This window comes from Vulpes vulpes, chromosome 7 (assembly GCF_048418805.1).
Source record: "Vulpes vulpes isolate BD-2025 chromosome 7, VulVul3, whole genome shotgun sequence".
In the NCBI taxonomy this organism is placed as follows: Eukaryota; Metazoa; Chordata; class Mammalia; order Carnivora; family Canidae; genus Vulpes; species Vulpes vulpes.
Genome location: NC_132786.1, coordinates 78,747,482 through 78,763,399, shown reverse-complemented (window position 1 = coordinate 78,763,399; position 15,918 = coordinate 78,747,482). Strand labels below are relative to the sequence as shown.

At 37.2% G+C, this 15,918-nt stretch overlaps 1 protein-coding gene across 20 annotated transcripts in view; it reads left to right on the top strand.

Annotated features, from left to right (window-relative positions):
* ABCB4 (ATP binding cassette subfamily B member 4) overlaps nt 1-15,918 on the top strand; it is a 71,016-nt gene that overhangs the window by 16,464 nt on the left and 38,634 nt on the right. For 8 of the 20 annotated variants that reach the window (XR_012002648.1, XM_026018678.2, XM_072764146.1 and 5 more), the window contains 7 exons: nt 834-958; nt 3,649-3,820; nt 6,659-6,772; nt 7,878-7,988; nt 8,385-8,510; nt 11,357-11,560; nt 11,915-12,085. Coding sequence is in view for 19 of the 20 variants with exons in the window: in XM_026018678.2 (XP_025874463.2) it covers nt 834-958; nt 3,649-3,820; nt 6,659-6,772; nt 7,878-7,988; nt 8,385-8,510; nt 11,357-11,560; nt 11,915-12,085 (1,023 nt within the window). In the remaining variant the exon portion in view is untranslated. The remainder of the gene's footprint in view (nt 1-833; nt 959-3,648; nt 3,821-6,658; nt 6,773-7,877; nt 7,989-8,384; nt 8,511-11,356; nt 11,561-11,914; nt 12,086-15,918) is intronic. The other 12 variants (XM_072764155.1, XM_072764152.1, XM_072764156.1 and 9 more) reach the window with 3 other exon arrangements.

Sequence of the window (15,918 nt, the reverse complement as noted above, 5' to 3'; positions counted from 1 at the left end):
GTGGGTAAATCTTCTGGCATTAGTACTTTAAACTACTTAAATGGTTATATCCTTATTTAAGGAAACACGATTTTAAAACATTTTTCTGAACGATTGAATGAATATAAATTAATGAATCCAAATTAAGTTTGGATTTGTTTTATTTACTTTTAATTGTTACCAGTGACAGTGAAGTGGCACTCTGCCAATTAATTTTGCCTTGCAATAAAATATATATAACCTGTTCTACTTCAGACAATGCTGAAGAATTGAGAAATCTGACTGACAATTCTTCCTCTTTTGGAGGTTGATGATTTGCTTAGGAACTTACTTGTACTCATTTTATTTCAATTATTCCTTTACCTGTTTCCTGTAACATCTAGTTTAGCCATCTTATGATTCAGTAAAATGTCCATGAGTAGATCTGGAAGTACTGTTTCCATAGTCATTAAAATTGTGATACAATAAAAGAAAGAAGAGTGACTTTCCAAAGCAATCAGGCTTTATTTTAGTTTATTTTGCAATTAGCAGAGAGAAAAAAAAAACACACACACACACACACACTGTAGATGTGGCACTTGACATTATTCCTCCAGACACTATTCAAAGAATTATATTTTCTATTCCTGATCTAGAGCATATATCATCAGAGTGGATCAGATCCAGCCTTTGTAGGGGCGGGGGTGGAAGGAGCCTCTGGATCTTGGACACTGACTGCTTCATGACTTCATGACTTCAGTGTTTGGGAGAGGATAGGGCTTGGGAAGAAAAAAGCAAGTTAAAGAGTTGACCAGACTGCCTTTTTTACTCCCCCCCCCCAATACAAAATTCATGAATGTTTCTTCTCTGTCCAGATACTCTCGGCATTTAGTGACAAAGAACTAGCTGCATATGCCAAAGCAGGAGCTGTGGCGGAAGAGGCTCTGGGGGCCATTAGGACCGTGATAGCCTTTGGAGGCCAGAACAAAGAGCTGAAGAGGTCAGGAAGGTTCTTTGTCCACTGGTTCAAAGAACCTACTTTTGCTTTCCCACTTTGTTGCTCATTCTTTTGTGATGTGTGTTTACCAATTTCCTTTTCTTAATATTAACCCCTCCCCCCCAAATATAGGGACCCCTTCCTGATTCTGAAGTTTAATGTCTTCTTCTTTTTTAAAGATTTTATTTATTTGTTTGTTTATGAGAGACATGGAGAAAGGGAGAGGGGAAAGCAGGCTCCCTGCGGGGAGCCTGATGCGAGACTTGATCCTGAGACTCAATCCCAGGACCCTGGGATCATGACCTGAACCAAAGGCAGACATTCAACCACTGAGCCACCCAGGTGCCCCTTAATATCAGCTTCTAAAGCAGAACTCTTACCCCTTTTATGTTCCATGGCCTCCTTTGACAGTTTGATGAAGCTGATGGACTCCCTCCTTAGAATAATAATTTTAAATGCACAAGACAAAATACAGATGATTATAAAGGAAACCGATTATAATGAAGCACAATTTTCAAAATATTTTTAAATTGTGACATAGTAAGTCTCTGATTTTGTTAACATATTAAACAATAAGAGCAAACTATGGGTTCAATAACTACTGTAACTCTGAAATAGAAATGCACTTACAAGATGTTTGAAGATACTTGTTTCAATTGTAACATGATATAAAAATAATCTGGATAAGGGATCTCTAATGGTAACAAAGTCATAGTTACTGCTAACTCCATAGTGCTTTGTTGCCTGTGCTGATAATCTGAGGAAATGCTACATTTCAGGTACAGGTACCGGTTAGTGGGAAAAAAAAATTTTTTTCCATGTTCAAATTCCTTGACCATGGATCGCTTGACCAAGTAGCCCTGCTCTAAAGGAACCTGATAGACAGAAACTGAAATGTCAGAACAAAGCCCCCAGTAAAAGCTATTCTGCTTTTCTTTAATGTCCCCAACCACTTTTCTTTAAATAACACGCCCTAACAGTGGACGTATGATCCGGCATCGAGTCTTCTCTCTCACCATTTGGAGGGACTCCTGATACCCGCAACTTCTTGCAAGAGAAATTCTCTGGAAACTCGCTCTCATTAGGAGCAAAGTTTCCCCCATTCCGTCCGTGTTCTTTTCCTATCCTTCTAGTCCTCCAGCCCCTCGCAAGACCACCTCATTCCTGGTTCTCTAATCTCTTCTTTTTTCTCTCTCGCTGCTGCTTCCTGCACACAGTAGCCCACACAGAGCACACAAACTCTCACTGGGACCTCAGGATGTGAGTGTAATCACTTCGGTTCCATTAGCGGCAGGAAGTAAGCTGCCTGAGTGAAGGTAATTACAGCGTGTCCTCATCACCGGAGCCTGGTGTCACCCTGGGGCTGACCTGAATCTCCCGGGGCCACCTGAGACTAATCACAGCGCGGCAAGCGGCCGGCCGGCTACCTCCCCGGGGACACGAGGAAGGCACACACACACACCCAGGAGTTGGCTGCTTTAAGTAATTAAACAAAGAAATGTTTCGGTGGCAACTACATTAAAAAAAAAAAAAAAGAAAATGAATACATTCACAGTGTCTCATTTGGTTACACTGAAAAAAAAAGAAAGATATTTGGTTTTGGTTAGAAAGACACTATTTTTATGACATTTTCCCCACAGATATTTTCCTCATTTTAGCTGTAATGTATTTTTTTTTTCTGATTTTAGGGAGCCAAAGTTAGATTTTACACACTTTCTGTATCTAGCATGGAAAAGCAGATTTAATGTAGACTGATGTAAAAAACAAAAATTGTAATTTACCAGACCTATTGTAGACATTTATACCTTTGTATCAAATCCTAGAAACCAGGAATATGAATTTTAATTACTACTCAAAAACAACATAGAATGTGCGCTATTCAGGAGTTTGAATTCTAAAACTGTAATAGTAATAATAGGAATAGGAATTACCAGGTTTTGCCAACTGTGTGCCAGGTACTACTCTCTATAATTATCTCTCAGGATCAGAATTATCTTGCAAGGTAGGCATTATTAACTCCACTTTATAGTTAATGTAACTAAAATCTAGAAAAATTGAGTAAGAACCCTGTAAGTAGTAACCACTTTATTACCTTGTACCCTGGCCTGACAGTCAAAGATCAGCCTAACCAAAAAAACAAAACAAAACAAAACCCAGAACAAAGCAAAAAGCAAAGGCACACGTTTAAGTACAAGAATGTGTAAAATTCCCATGCGTCATCCAATGGGGCAATCGATGGAGATTGTCCTCTTCTCTAGAGAAGAAAAATTGAGTTGTGTAAAGAAGCTAACTAGTTTGAACACCCCAAAAGGTATTTATATTTTAGGGCCATTCTAGATTGGCTTGGTTTCTCTTCTTCCACCTGAACCTTGGCTGGTGGTGCTGGCGCGTGAAGGTGATAGTGAAGGTTTTGCATATCCCAGGAGTGAAGCTCCATTCTGGGACAGCTATAGGAACACTGGTTAGACTGGTAGGGACCAGGGCACATGAGTCCAGGCCAATAAAGAGAAGGCTCAGATGGGCTCTAGTCTTGGCTGGTCCTGGACTGGCTCAGTTCCCAGGGAGCTGGGTCTCAGCAGGAGCTTCTTACTTTATTAGCTTTGTTCCTTAAATTTCCAACTATACAGGAGGCAAGTATGGCTATGATTATGGGCTGTTTTCTTGATACAATTTTTCCCCTCATTTTCTGATAGGTATGAGAAATATCTAGAACATGCCAAAAAGATGGGAATTAAAAAAGCTATTTCCGCAAACATCTCCATGGGCATCGCCTTCCTGTTAATATATGCATCGTATGCGCTGGCCTTCTGGTATGGATCCACTTTAGTTATATCAAAAGAATATACTATTGGAAATGCAATGACAGTAAGTAGTCTTTCTAATATTCGTGAAGAAACCAAACATATTGTTTATCCATCTACCTTGTGTTTTCTTTCATACTCTTCCTTTTAAAGAATGAGTCTGATTATAGGCTTTTCTTCTTTTGGTGAATCTTTGCTCTATCCCATGGGCAGAACTGGCCTTCTGGAATACACAAGGCACAATTATGAGTCAGGGGCAGAAAAGTAGCATGTAGTTAGACCACACACAATATATAAAAGCTATATAATACATAAAAGAAAGTAAAAATTGAATGAATTTATCAATGAACAGATATGGATTTGAGGCATCCCCTTTCTGCCACTGAGTTTCATTATATAAGAAAGTAAACATTATTATAGATGGGACATAGTATGAGAGAAATTTACAAAATATAAAATATCAGCTATCCAAAATATAAGAAGGATGAACATAGTTTTAGTTTATGATCCTAAAAATAACATGTACTAGTAGTTACACAAAGGATTAGAATACAGAATTTTAAAAATTACAACTGACTTAGAATTACTTAGAATCTAATAATCCATATCTCTGTTTTCTTTAGTTTAAAATTTTTTAGAATTAAATTCAATTAAATAATCCATATATATTTAATGATAACTTTTGGTGTAGATCCCCCAGATAATGTTATATATATTTTTTTCTTTCAAAACTGGGATTATATTATACATATCTTTTCATAAAGATTTCTTTTTAAAAGATTTGCTTATTTTTTTTTTTTTATTCATGAAAGACCCAGAGAGAGAGAGAGGCAAAGACACAGGCAGAGGGAGAAGCAGGCTCCATGCAGGGAGCCCGATGTGGGACTCGATCCCAGGACTCCAGGATCATACCCTGGGCTGAAGGCCGGCACCAAACCTCTGAGCCACCCAGGCATCCCAAGATTTACTTATTTGGTAGAGAGAGAGCATATAAGCAGAAGGAAGGGCAGAAGGAAAGGGAGAGAATCCTCAAGCCCACTCCCCACTAAGCATGTCACCTGATGGGCTCGATCCCAGGATCCAAAGATCACGACCTAAGCTGAAATCAAGAGTTGAGTGCTTAACTGACTAAGCCACCCAGACACCTGTCCAACCTTTTTTATAGACCAGCAATTTTTTTCCCCATTTTTATGTGTCAGTGATGATCAAACAACATATAACCGTTCCAAGTCCAATTTTTTATTTTTTTGAAGTTTGTTTGTTTATTTATTCATTCATTCATAAGAGACACAGAGAGAAAGAGAGGCAGAGACACAGGCAGAGGGAGAAGCAGGCTCACAGGGAGCCCAATGTGGGATTCGATCCCGGGACTCCAGGGTCATCATGCCCTGGGCTGAAGGCAGCACTAAACCGCTAAGCCATCCAGGCTGCTCAAGTCCAATTTTTTAAAACCTACATGTTCCTATTTTTCTAAACAGAGGATACTGACCCATTTGGTACTTTGGTGATGAATGAGTGTCATTATGAAAATAAAGCATTTCAAAATGTTTTCCAGAGTGGTATCTTCAGATTCCATTAGGTGTTGAGGGGTGTTTGCCAGATGAGCTTTTATAATTGTGGAGTCAATTTTTTCTTTCTTTCTTTCTTTCTTTCTTTCTTTCTTTCTTTCTTTCTTTCTTTCTTTCTTTCTCTTTCTTTCTTTCTTTCTTTCTTTCTTTCTTTCTTTCTTTCTTTCTTTCTTTCTTTCTTTTCTTTCTTTCTTTTCTTTCTTTCTTTCTTTCTTTCTTTCTTTCTTTCTTTCTTTCTTTCTTTCTACCTTTTCTCATTTTGGCCTCCTTTCTGGTGGTCAGCTCAGAAGCTCTCCACCTTCTCCACATCTTCATTTTCTAAATTTCATAAAGGTGAGAGAATCCTGACTCCTCTCTCTGGTCCAGTCTCCTCTTTTGTACCATGTGGACAGTGACATCTCCCTGGCAGGGCTGGAGAGTGAGAGCCATGATGCAGATAACCCAGCTACACCCTCTGCATAAAAGTAGAGAGCTCTGATGCATGAACTTTGTAACATCTATTTTGGTAGAGACATTTTGGCTTCCTTATTGGTTCTTATCTGTATTGCAGACTGGATAGATATTTGTGGAATATTTGAATTCTGGGTATGTGACATTTTATTATTACTGTCTTCAGAGAAAAGTTAAGCTGTATGTAGAAGTTTCATCATGCCCAAAGAGAGAGGAGTAATTTCTCTGTTTGATTTCTTCGGTTAAGTTATACTAATAATATACATTCCTGGAGCTATATCCTTGGCTTTTCTATGTTAAAGGGAAATGTGTTAATCTCTCTGTGCTATAGTATAGAATAATCATGTGAAGGAATTATTAATCAAGGCACACAGGTATGATTTAGCTATATATAATGTGGGATCTGTTACTTTTTATATTAAAAATCTTATCAAAATATGTATGTAAAGTACTGTTTTTTTTTTTAGGGAAAGTCCATGGGACTGAAATCTACCATGTTTCATCTTGAACATTCTGTGTAGTTCTATGCTTAGTAGACAAAGTCAGCAAGGACTGAATAATAATACAAATGTTTCCCTCTAGTGGCATCAGCTTTAGAGTCAAGGAAGTAGGTATAAAAAAACCTTTCTGACTCTGTAAGTGCAGGAGAAGGACAACAGATAGTTGGGCAAGCTAGACAAGGAAATATTTGTGAGGTTGAAGAAGCCCATTGTGCAATGAAAAGCTATATTAACCTTATAGATTTTGCCCTTTTGCAAAAAAAAAAAAATAAGGGATAAACCTAAACTCCATCCTTAGTGTAGCATGTGTTTCAAGCAGTCCTATTTGAGATAAAAACAGGCACAGAATGGGGCTTATAACTTCCCTTGTGTTCTTTTGCTCAGGTATTTTTTTCAATCCTGATTGGAGCCTTCAGTGTGGGACAGGCTGCTCCATGTATTGACTCTTTTGCCAATGCAAGAGGAGCCGCCTATGCGATCTTCAATATTATTGACAGTGTGAGTCGTTTATTATTTCCATGTTAAAAAAATTCCTTGAGGCTTGCACACTTAAATCTGGCTTTAGGTTAAAAATTATGTGAAAGTTAATTATGTGAAAATAAGGGACCTCTTAGTAATGAGTGAAACAAAGTGCCTCATTAATATTTCTAAAAGTTCATCTTGAAATAATTTAATAACACTGATCTTGCTTTGGAAACGTACATCTGCACCAATGTGTTTATTATTAGAGTTCAGAGCAAAGATGTTTGCTCTTCCAAGCTTTTCTCCCTTGCTCTTCCATGTTGTAACTAGATGAGGAATATTATAATTTCTGTACACAGGCTGAGTAGATGGAAAAATTATTGGTGGGACCCATATCAACAGTATATTTTGCTGCGGGTTGCCCCCTTTGAAGAAAAAAATCACTGCATGATTCATATGACTTTGAATCATCAATGTGGAATGAGTTTTACTAACTGCAGTGAAATAAAGAATATAGTTTTCACATACTGAAGCACGTCATCACATTTACATAAATAAAATGCAAAGTAGGTGCCTGAAGTTTGGTCAAGTAATCCAAGCAGATCCTCCTGTTTCATTGACCTGAATCAGGAGAAAATTATTCAGCTTCTAAATATATTTACAGTTTACATTTCTCCCAAATAAGTTGGCCCTGACAAATTGTTCCATCTTCACAATCCAAATCCATTTCCTTTGTTGTTTAGGGATAAGTTTATTTTCACTAAATGCTTGAATACCTGGTTATCTCAATCCTACTAGTATGTCTGGTTATTGCACTTGTAGGAAGCATGGGTATCTGACCATTTGGAAAATGTATGGGAATATGCCAAAAACTTAAAGTGAGATATCCTGGGAAATGATATTAATATATCCCTAGGTACTTTTCAGAAAACGTCTATTTTCTGTGAAGGAATATTTCCTTACACACACACACACACACACACACACACACATTCACATACAATCTACAACTAGGTTCTGTTTCATGGGAAGGAAGTTGTGCCATTCAAGGTCCTCTTTTTGGAATTTGCTAAATCATATTCCTTAAAAGTGCAGTTGGTTGTCCTATGATGGAATAGTCATTGAATTTTGTTTTATTTAGAATCCTAAAATTGACAGTTTTTCAGAGAGAGGACACAAACCTGACAGCATCAAAGGGAATTTGGAGTTCATTGATGTTCATTTTTCTTATCCAGCTCGAGCTGATGTCAAGGTACTGTCACTGATGTTTTTATAAGAATTCCTAACTCTGATTGTTTAATCATCATAAAGACTCTGAAGTCTTATTTTGATATTTATATGATTTTTTTTCCTGTGGCAGGTTTTATTTCCTACTTTCTTCAATTTAAAACTGAATCAAATTAGTCCCCTTTCGACACATGGGTGGCTCAGGGGTTGAGCATCTGCCTTTGGCTCAGGAAGTGATCCTGGGGTCCTGGGATGGAGTCCCACATCAGACTCAATGCAGGGAGTCTCCTTCTCCCTCTGCCTATGGCTCTGTCTCTCTCTGTGTCTCTCATGAATAAATAAATAAAATATTTTTAAAAAATTAGTCCCCTTCCAGGATTTTGTCGTGAAGAGTGTTCTCTTTCTCTCTTTTCCCTCATAGATCTTGAAGGGTCTCAACCTGAAGGTTCAGAGCGGGCAGACGGTGGCACTGGTTGGGAACAGTGGCTGTGGGAAAAGTACAACCGTGCAGCTGATGCAGAGGCTCTATGACCCTGATGAGGGTATGGTAAGTGGTCAGAACCAAGTTCGCAAAGTGGTCAGCTGGCTACCAATTAGCCCTGCAAAATTGTTTTTTTTTTTTTTTTTTGGTAGAAAATTTGCATGTGAATCTAATTTTGGTAAAAAAAAAAAAAGGTTATAGAATTGCAATGCCTCTAGATAATGCACTCAAACACTTGGACTGAGCACCTGGGTGGCTCAGTGGTTGAGCCTTCAGCTCAGAGGGCGATCCCGGGGTACTGGGATAAAGTCCCACATCGGGATCCCCACAGGGAGCCTGCTTCTCTCTCTACCTGTATGTCTCTGTGTCTCTCATGAATAAATAAATAAAATCTAAAAACAAAAACAAAAACCCCACTTAGACTGGTTTAAAAAATATACAAGATAATAAAAGCCAAAAAAGATAGATGACACTTTCTTGTGCTCTAACTAAGCAATTCCTAACTCACTAAATCAACTGTAAGACACTCATCCAGACAACTGAGACTGTTATTTTTAAGGAATTATTGGGTTTGGTAAAAAATATTCCACATAGCAATTTTTGAGAACCTGATAATCAAGGTCACAAGAAATCTCAGGACAGAAATTAAATTCATCAAAGACAGTTGAGTTTTCTTAAGTGTTGGAATATCTGAAGGAGAAAATGGGATAGTTTATTTAAAAACTTCTGAAGACTTGCAAGACATTATTAGCCTAGGGTATATTCTTTGCCTTTAAAAAATTTTCTTATGGGGCATGTGGGTGGCTCATTCAGTGCAGCACCTGGCTCTTGCTCTCCACTGAGGGCTTGATCTCAAGTTCGTGAGATTGGCCCCACATTGGGCTCAACACTAGGCATGTAGTCTACTTAAAAAATAGATGAATAAAATGTTAAAAAATTTTTCTTATAAATTGAAAATTAAAGAAAAGTTGTAAGCAGGAAACACATATAGTCTTTACTCAGATTTACTGTTTCTATTTTGACCCTTTTACTTTATTGTCTTCTCTCTCTACATATATAATAAGTACATGTGCACATGCACGCACACACACACACACACACACACACACACACACGAAGGCAGATTTTTTTCTGAACCTTTGAATCAAAGTTAAGGACATCATGTCCCTTGACTATTACATACTTCAGAATGTATTTTCTAAGAAGAAGGACATCCTCTTGCAAAACAGTTATCAATTATCAGTAAATTCAATTTTAATACGATACTAGCCCATGGTATGTATTCAAATTTCCTCAGTTGTGCCAACTTTAGGACATTGAGCTTACCTGATACTAAAATACATAATAATTCAACAATTTTGAAAACAGAAGATTACAAGTTACAAAGAAAGGCAAAAAATGTTAAAAGGCATTTGAGATAGAACACAGATTGCAGGAGTGAATACAGAGTTCTAGGTACATGAATTATTTATTTAATTAACTTAATAAAATACACATTTTGGAAAAATCTGATATTAGAGGGGAACATAATCCTATCCTCATTGACTAAAGAAAACTCTAGATTGGTCCAACTGTAAACATTTTTCTTTATCTTTAAAAAAGAACCTAATAAAATACTAACCATTAACAATATGCATTTGAAAATATAGTATTTTTAAAATTATTATTGGAGTAGGAGTGCCTGGCTGACTCAGCCAGTGGAACATGTGATTCTTGATCTTGGGATCATGAGTTCAAGCCCCACATTGGGTGTAAAGCCCAGTTAAAAATTTTTTTAAAGTTTTTTTTTAATAAAAAATAAAAAAATAATTATTGGAGTAATACATATTTTTTAAATATACATGTCAACAAGGGAAAAAGTCTTCAGAAATTCTATAACTCAGAGATATTCACTGTTCACATCATGATTTAGCAGTTTGCTTACTAAAATAATAAAAGAAATGTCCAGAGGTACAGTTTATTCATTTAATTTTTCCTTAAACTTCTCTATAATAAAACATAGTAAAGCTGCAATAAATAGAAACATGGTTTGTGATATATATGGAAAAACTATTATATTTAGTATTTGAGATATTAATATGAATCTGTAATAGGATACGAACATGAAAATCTTTTGAGAATAAGTATGCATCGGTAAAAAGTTTCAAGAAATGTCCAGCCTCATTTATAAATATACATAAAACAAAGCAAATATAAGGTACTAGTTTGCACTTATTAATTAGAAAAAACAAGTTAAAATGATAAAACTCACAGCTAGTAAATTGCAAAAGCAGATACATTTACATATTTTTGCTGACACTGTAAATTTTTAAAATCTTTTTAGAATGTTGTTTATTCAGCCTTTATTCAGCAAATAATAAATGTCCAATATCACCAGTTATTGTACAGATAAGCAGTTGTTATCAGAGAAATAAAAAGAACTCATACTCTTCTATCTGGTGACTCTCTACTTCTACAGATTGTCTTTCAGTATTCCTTGAAAGAAGTCAAATATCTAGCAGGTGGAAAATGCTAAAGTAAATTATGGCATATTACATCTAGTAAGACATCATAATGCCATCAAAATGATATGTAGATAAGTAGACATTCTTATTCAAATTTAAATAGTGGTAAGCAAAAAATAATAGTACGCTAAAAAAATATATAACCTAGTACCAGTTATGGAAAATAATCCACCCATGAAAAAACTGTATGTGTAAGATAATAAATATGCTCTTTATTTTTGTTCTTGCACATTACTGTTTGTTTCTAATTCTCATCTCCAACCATTTCTAGCCATGAAAATAAGTTAAATAAGTTAATAAATTAAACATTAAATGTTAGCTAAGACTTTGTGTCACAAATTAAAGCGTCTTGATGCTTTAGATGTCAGATGGTTTAAAATATCTCATGGAAATATTTCTTTCTTTCAGATTAACATTGATGGGCAGGATATTAAGACCTTTAATGTAAGGTATCTCAGGGAAATAATTGGAGTGGTGAGTCAGGAGCCAGTGCTGTTTTCTACCACAATTGCTGAAAATATTCGCTATGGCCGTGGAAATGTCACCATGGATGAGATAAAGAAAGCTGTCAAAGAAGCCAATGCCTATGAGTTTATCATGAAACTACCACAGGTAAAGTCTCTGTTAATGTAGTTGTCTTTGAAATTCAACTTTGACTTCAGGCAAGTGAGTTCTTTCTTCAAAGCTTAACCTAATAATGTTTGAGAGGCAAGGTTGTTCAACTTTGCTTAGGCAAGTCCCTTGCATTATTCAGTTGGAGGTGTAAGGAGTACATACAGCCTGGGACATGAATCCTATAAAATTTTATACAGAGTATATGTTAGTCGATTTTTATTGATTTTATTATAACTTAGGACCCATTATCATAGTCAATATGAAGCTCCATGTTGTCTTCGTGAATTTCTAAACTCCATAGCCTTTACTACTTGAGATACATCAGGAGCTCCTCCATGTTTTCTGTCATAGAAATTTGACACCCTGGTTGGAGAGAGAGGGGCCCAGCTGAGTGGTGGACAGAAACAGAGAATTGCCATCGCTAGGGCCCTGGTTCGCAACCCTAAGATCCTCCTGCTGGATGAAGCCACGTCAGCCCTGGACACTGAAAGTGAAGCAGAGGTACAGGCGGCCCTGGATAAGGTCAGTCAACCCAAAACACCTGCAGGACCAGCAAACTGACCAGCTTTACTGGAAATTCTTGCTAATCCTTTGTGACTCTAGATTGAAAAACATACACATGAGAGCAAGTGAAGCTCTCTCCTGGGGCTGTAATGATTTCCCCTTTCTGTCAGGCCACATTGCAAAGAGAGGTAGATGGCCCATTCTGTAACTGGCTTGCTTTGACCCAAGTGCACTGGTGCCAAATCAGGCCTAGGTAATGAGCCACTTAGCTTCGTTTACTTCTTGCACAGAGGCTATTTCTTTGATCAGGAGTGGCTGTGTTAAAATGTACAAAGAAAAATCTGGTTACCCAGAAACTGGGCCAGATAAAAAAGAGCTCAAAATACTTGCCTTATTTTGTAGGTAGGCAATACCACTATCTTTATTCATGAAGGTGAAAGGAAGTAAGGTTCAATTTGTGTGTTTGTCTAAGCACATAAGAAACACATTTTAAGGATGCCAGTTTACGTGTCCAGCTCAGGCATTTCTAAATCTCTCACTGTCATTTTTAAAAGCTGAAGCTTCACAGGAAGCACCTTATGTTGGGACTTTTGTGATCAGTGCTGATATCATCAGTACTGATAACCCAGTATAATAACCAGAGTCAGATGACACCACATAAATGGGTCTCAAAAACATAAATATCACAAACATATTTGGTCTGAGAAGGTTTAGTAATCAAATGTACAAGTTACTTGACAACTTCTATCCAAACTACCTCTTGCAATTTTGGATGTAAACCGTATGAATCTTATTTTCTCAGGAAAATTTATACTTGAATCCTAAGTAAACACTGTGTGTTATAAACTGTAATCAGTGCTGCCCAGTTTATCAGATTAATATTTTGTCTTATCTCATATAATTTAATCTAGTAATGATTAATGAGATGATAGTTATTACTCACAAATTCTTACATTGAATTATATTGCTTTCATGTATGTTAAGTCTCAATATTAAGGAACCAAAGTATATATACAGGAAACTGGCATTTGGTTGGTTAATCAGGCATGACTTAAAGCAGGAAATTATTTTTTAAAGCACATAAATTAAAACTTAAAAATTACCTTACATGGGCATTCATGTGTTGACATAGACTTTTTAAGGAAAAGTCAGGTAGGATAAGAAAGATATTTATGGGGGGAAAAGTCCCATTCATCACTAGAGCCCAGGTCCCAATACTTTCTAGGATACAAATATTCAATATATTAGCCCTTTCTGTGCTATGAGAACAGAATTAGTGGACAAGTAATTTTTTGTTATATGGATCCTACCAGAAAAATTGTGGACTTGCAAGTTTTAATTCATAGTTAGACAAGTTACTTCATTCAATCTTAGTAATTTGTGTCCCCTAGGATTATGATCTCCCCAGTTGATAAACTTTTAGGTTTTAAAAATAGCTGATGAATCACTTATAATTCTTTTTTAATTCCCAAGAAAAGCCCTTAGCAGCTTGGGGAGGAGTTAAGAGCACAGGCTTTGATGCTAGACAGGCTGAGGTTGGAGTCCTGACTCTGTCCCTTTCTAGCTGCATGATCTTGGGCAAATTAACTAACCTCTCTCTAAGCCTGAGATCTTGTAGAAGTAACTGGAGAAAGAGGAAGAAATAATGTCATAGGGTGATTGAAAAGATTAAATGATACTACATGTAAAGTTATTAGCACATGCCTTGCACATGGGAAATGATAATGTTAGCTGGTGCTGCTATTATGGTGACTGCCATTACCATGATTTTTATTAATTGTGCTACTTGCTGAATTGATTACCTATTCTGTATAACAAACCATCCCAAATTCAGACTTAAAACAATAATTCTGTGGCTTGGCTGGGTGGATCTTCTGCTGTTTTCACCTAAGCATATGCAGGATTGACTTAGCTAAAATAGTCCAAGATGGCCTTCCTCCCAGGCTGGCTATTGACTGGGCATCTCATGTGGCTTCTCATACTTATACTAATACTTGTACAGTAGGCTAGCCTGGCTGCTTATGTGGCCTTCTTAGGACATTGTACCCAGAAACAGAAGCTAGAAGACATCTATCTAGAGGCTTAGACTCCAGGACTTCCAAAGTGTCAGTTTCATCGCAGTCTGTTGATCACAGCAAGCCACAAGGCAGCCCAGACTGAAGGAGTGAGGAGATAGATTCCACCTCTTGATGGGTGAGCTGGAAAGGATCTGTGACGATATTTAACCATCCACAGCACACTTTCCCACAATTACTTACCCTTCTCCCATGTACAAAATAAATCCACCTCTTCTCAATACTCTCAAAATTCTCATGCAGCTATGACATCAGGTTCAATGTCCAGTACCTGAAGATCTGTATGGGATCCAGATATGGATAGGTTTTTCATGTTATGCTCATCTTGATCCAGAGATATGTGAACTCAAGAGACAAATTGTCTTCCACACATATACCCAACATGTAATGTTGATGCAAGAATAAGATAATAATAGTCATTCCCATTGAAAAATTATAACTGGAAGCACATAGCAGTTACTGGTCCATTCTGAAATGCAGTCAGGTGTGTAGCCAATTACTCCAGGGAAAGGGAATGTTCCTTGATTAAGGCCCAGTCCTACTCCATCAGTGGAATGTTCCCTTTGGCTTTAGGCTCCACACTGGGGGTTCTTAGATCCTTCCTCTGAGAAGTACTTCCTGAAAAGGGAATAAATAAGAAATGGCTTGTGAATGCAGCTGAGTAGCTTTCTCAGCGTCTTTCTGCCCATAATATTTGGGACCTACAGGCCTCTTTACATTTTTAATTTTCTCAATCTCTTTCAGTCCAAGCTGGTAGACCCTCCTAAAAACTATGAGTTTGTTTGAAATACAACCATGGCTCACTCAAGCCCCAAAACCTACATCTATAATTTTTTTCAAAATGAACCTCTTTCTACTTTGGGCTGTATGTGAAGCTGCCATGAGAAAATCTTTAATTAAGAGTCTCCAAAGTCCTTTTAGGTAGCTGCAGGCGTCTACTAGAATCTGCCTTAAATCTCTGAGAGATTTTTTTTAAGGTTTTATTTATTTATTTGAAAGAAAGAGAGAGCATGAGCAGAGGAAGGGGCAGAGGAAGAAGCAGGCTTCCCACTGAGCAGGGAGCATAATATGGGGCTCAATTCCAGGACCACAAGATCATGACTGATCTGAAGGCAGATGCTTAACTGATTGAGCCACCCAGGCACCCCTCTCTGAGAGATTTTAACAAAAAAATCTTATACTCACACACTGATTTGATCTTTGGCTTCATTTCACTGGACTACTAACAATTCATTCTTCAAAAAAGCAGGTACTGGGTCTTCTTTTTTTTTTTTTTTTATCAAGGTAAAAGTAAAAACATCAATTTATTGTGATAGTTACAAGCAGTAAAGTCAAACATCACATGTTAATTGTAAATATCATGATTTTTCCCAGTTTCTTTTTTTAAAATAATAAATTTATTTTTTATTGGTGTTCAATTTACCAACATACAGAATAGCACCCAGTGCTCATCCGGTCAAGTGCCTCCTCAGTGCCCGTCACCCATTCACCCCCACCCCCCGCCCACCTCCCCTTCCACCACCCCTTCCACCACCCCTAGTTCGTTTCCCAGAGTTAGGAGTCTTCATGTTCTGTCTCCCTTTCTGATATTTCCCACACATTTCTTCTCCCTTCCCTTATATTCCCTTTCACTATTATTTATATTCCCCAAATAAATGAGAACATACAATGTTTGTCCTTCCCCGACTGACTTATTTCACTCAGCATAATACCCTCCAGTTCCATCCACGTCGAAGCAAATGGTGGGTATTTGTCATTTCTAATGGCTGAGTAATA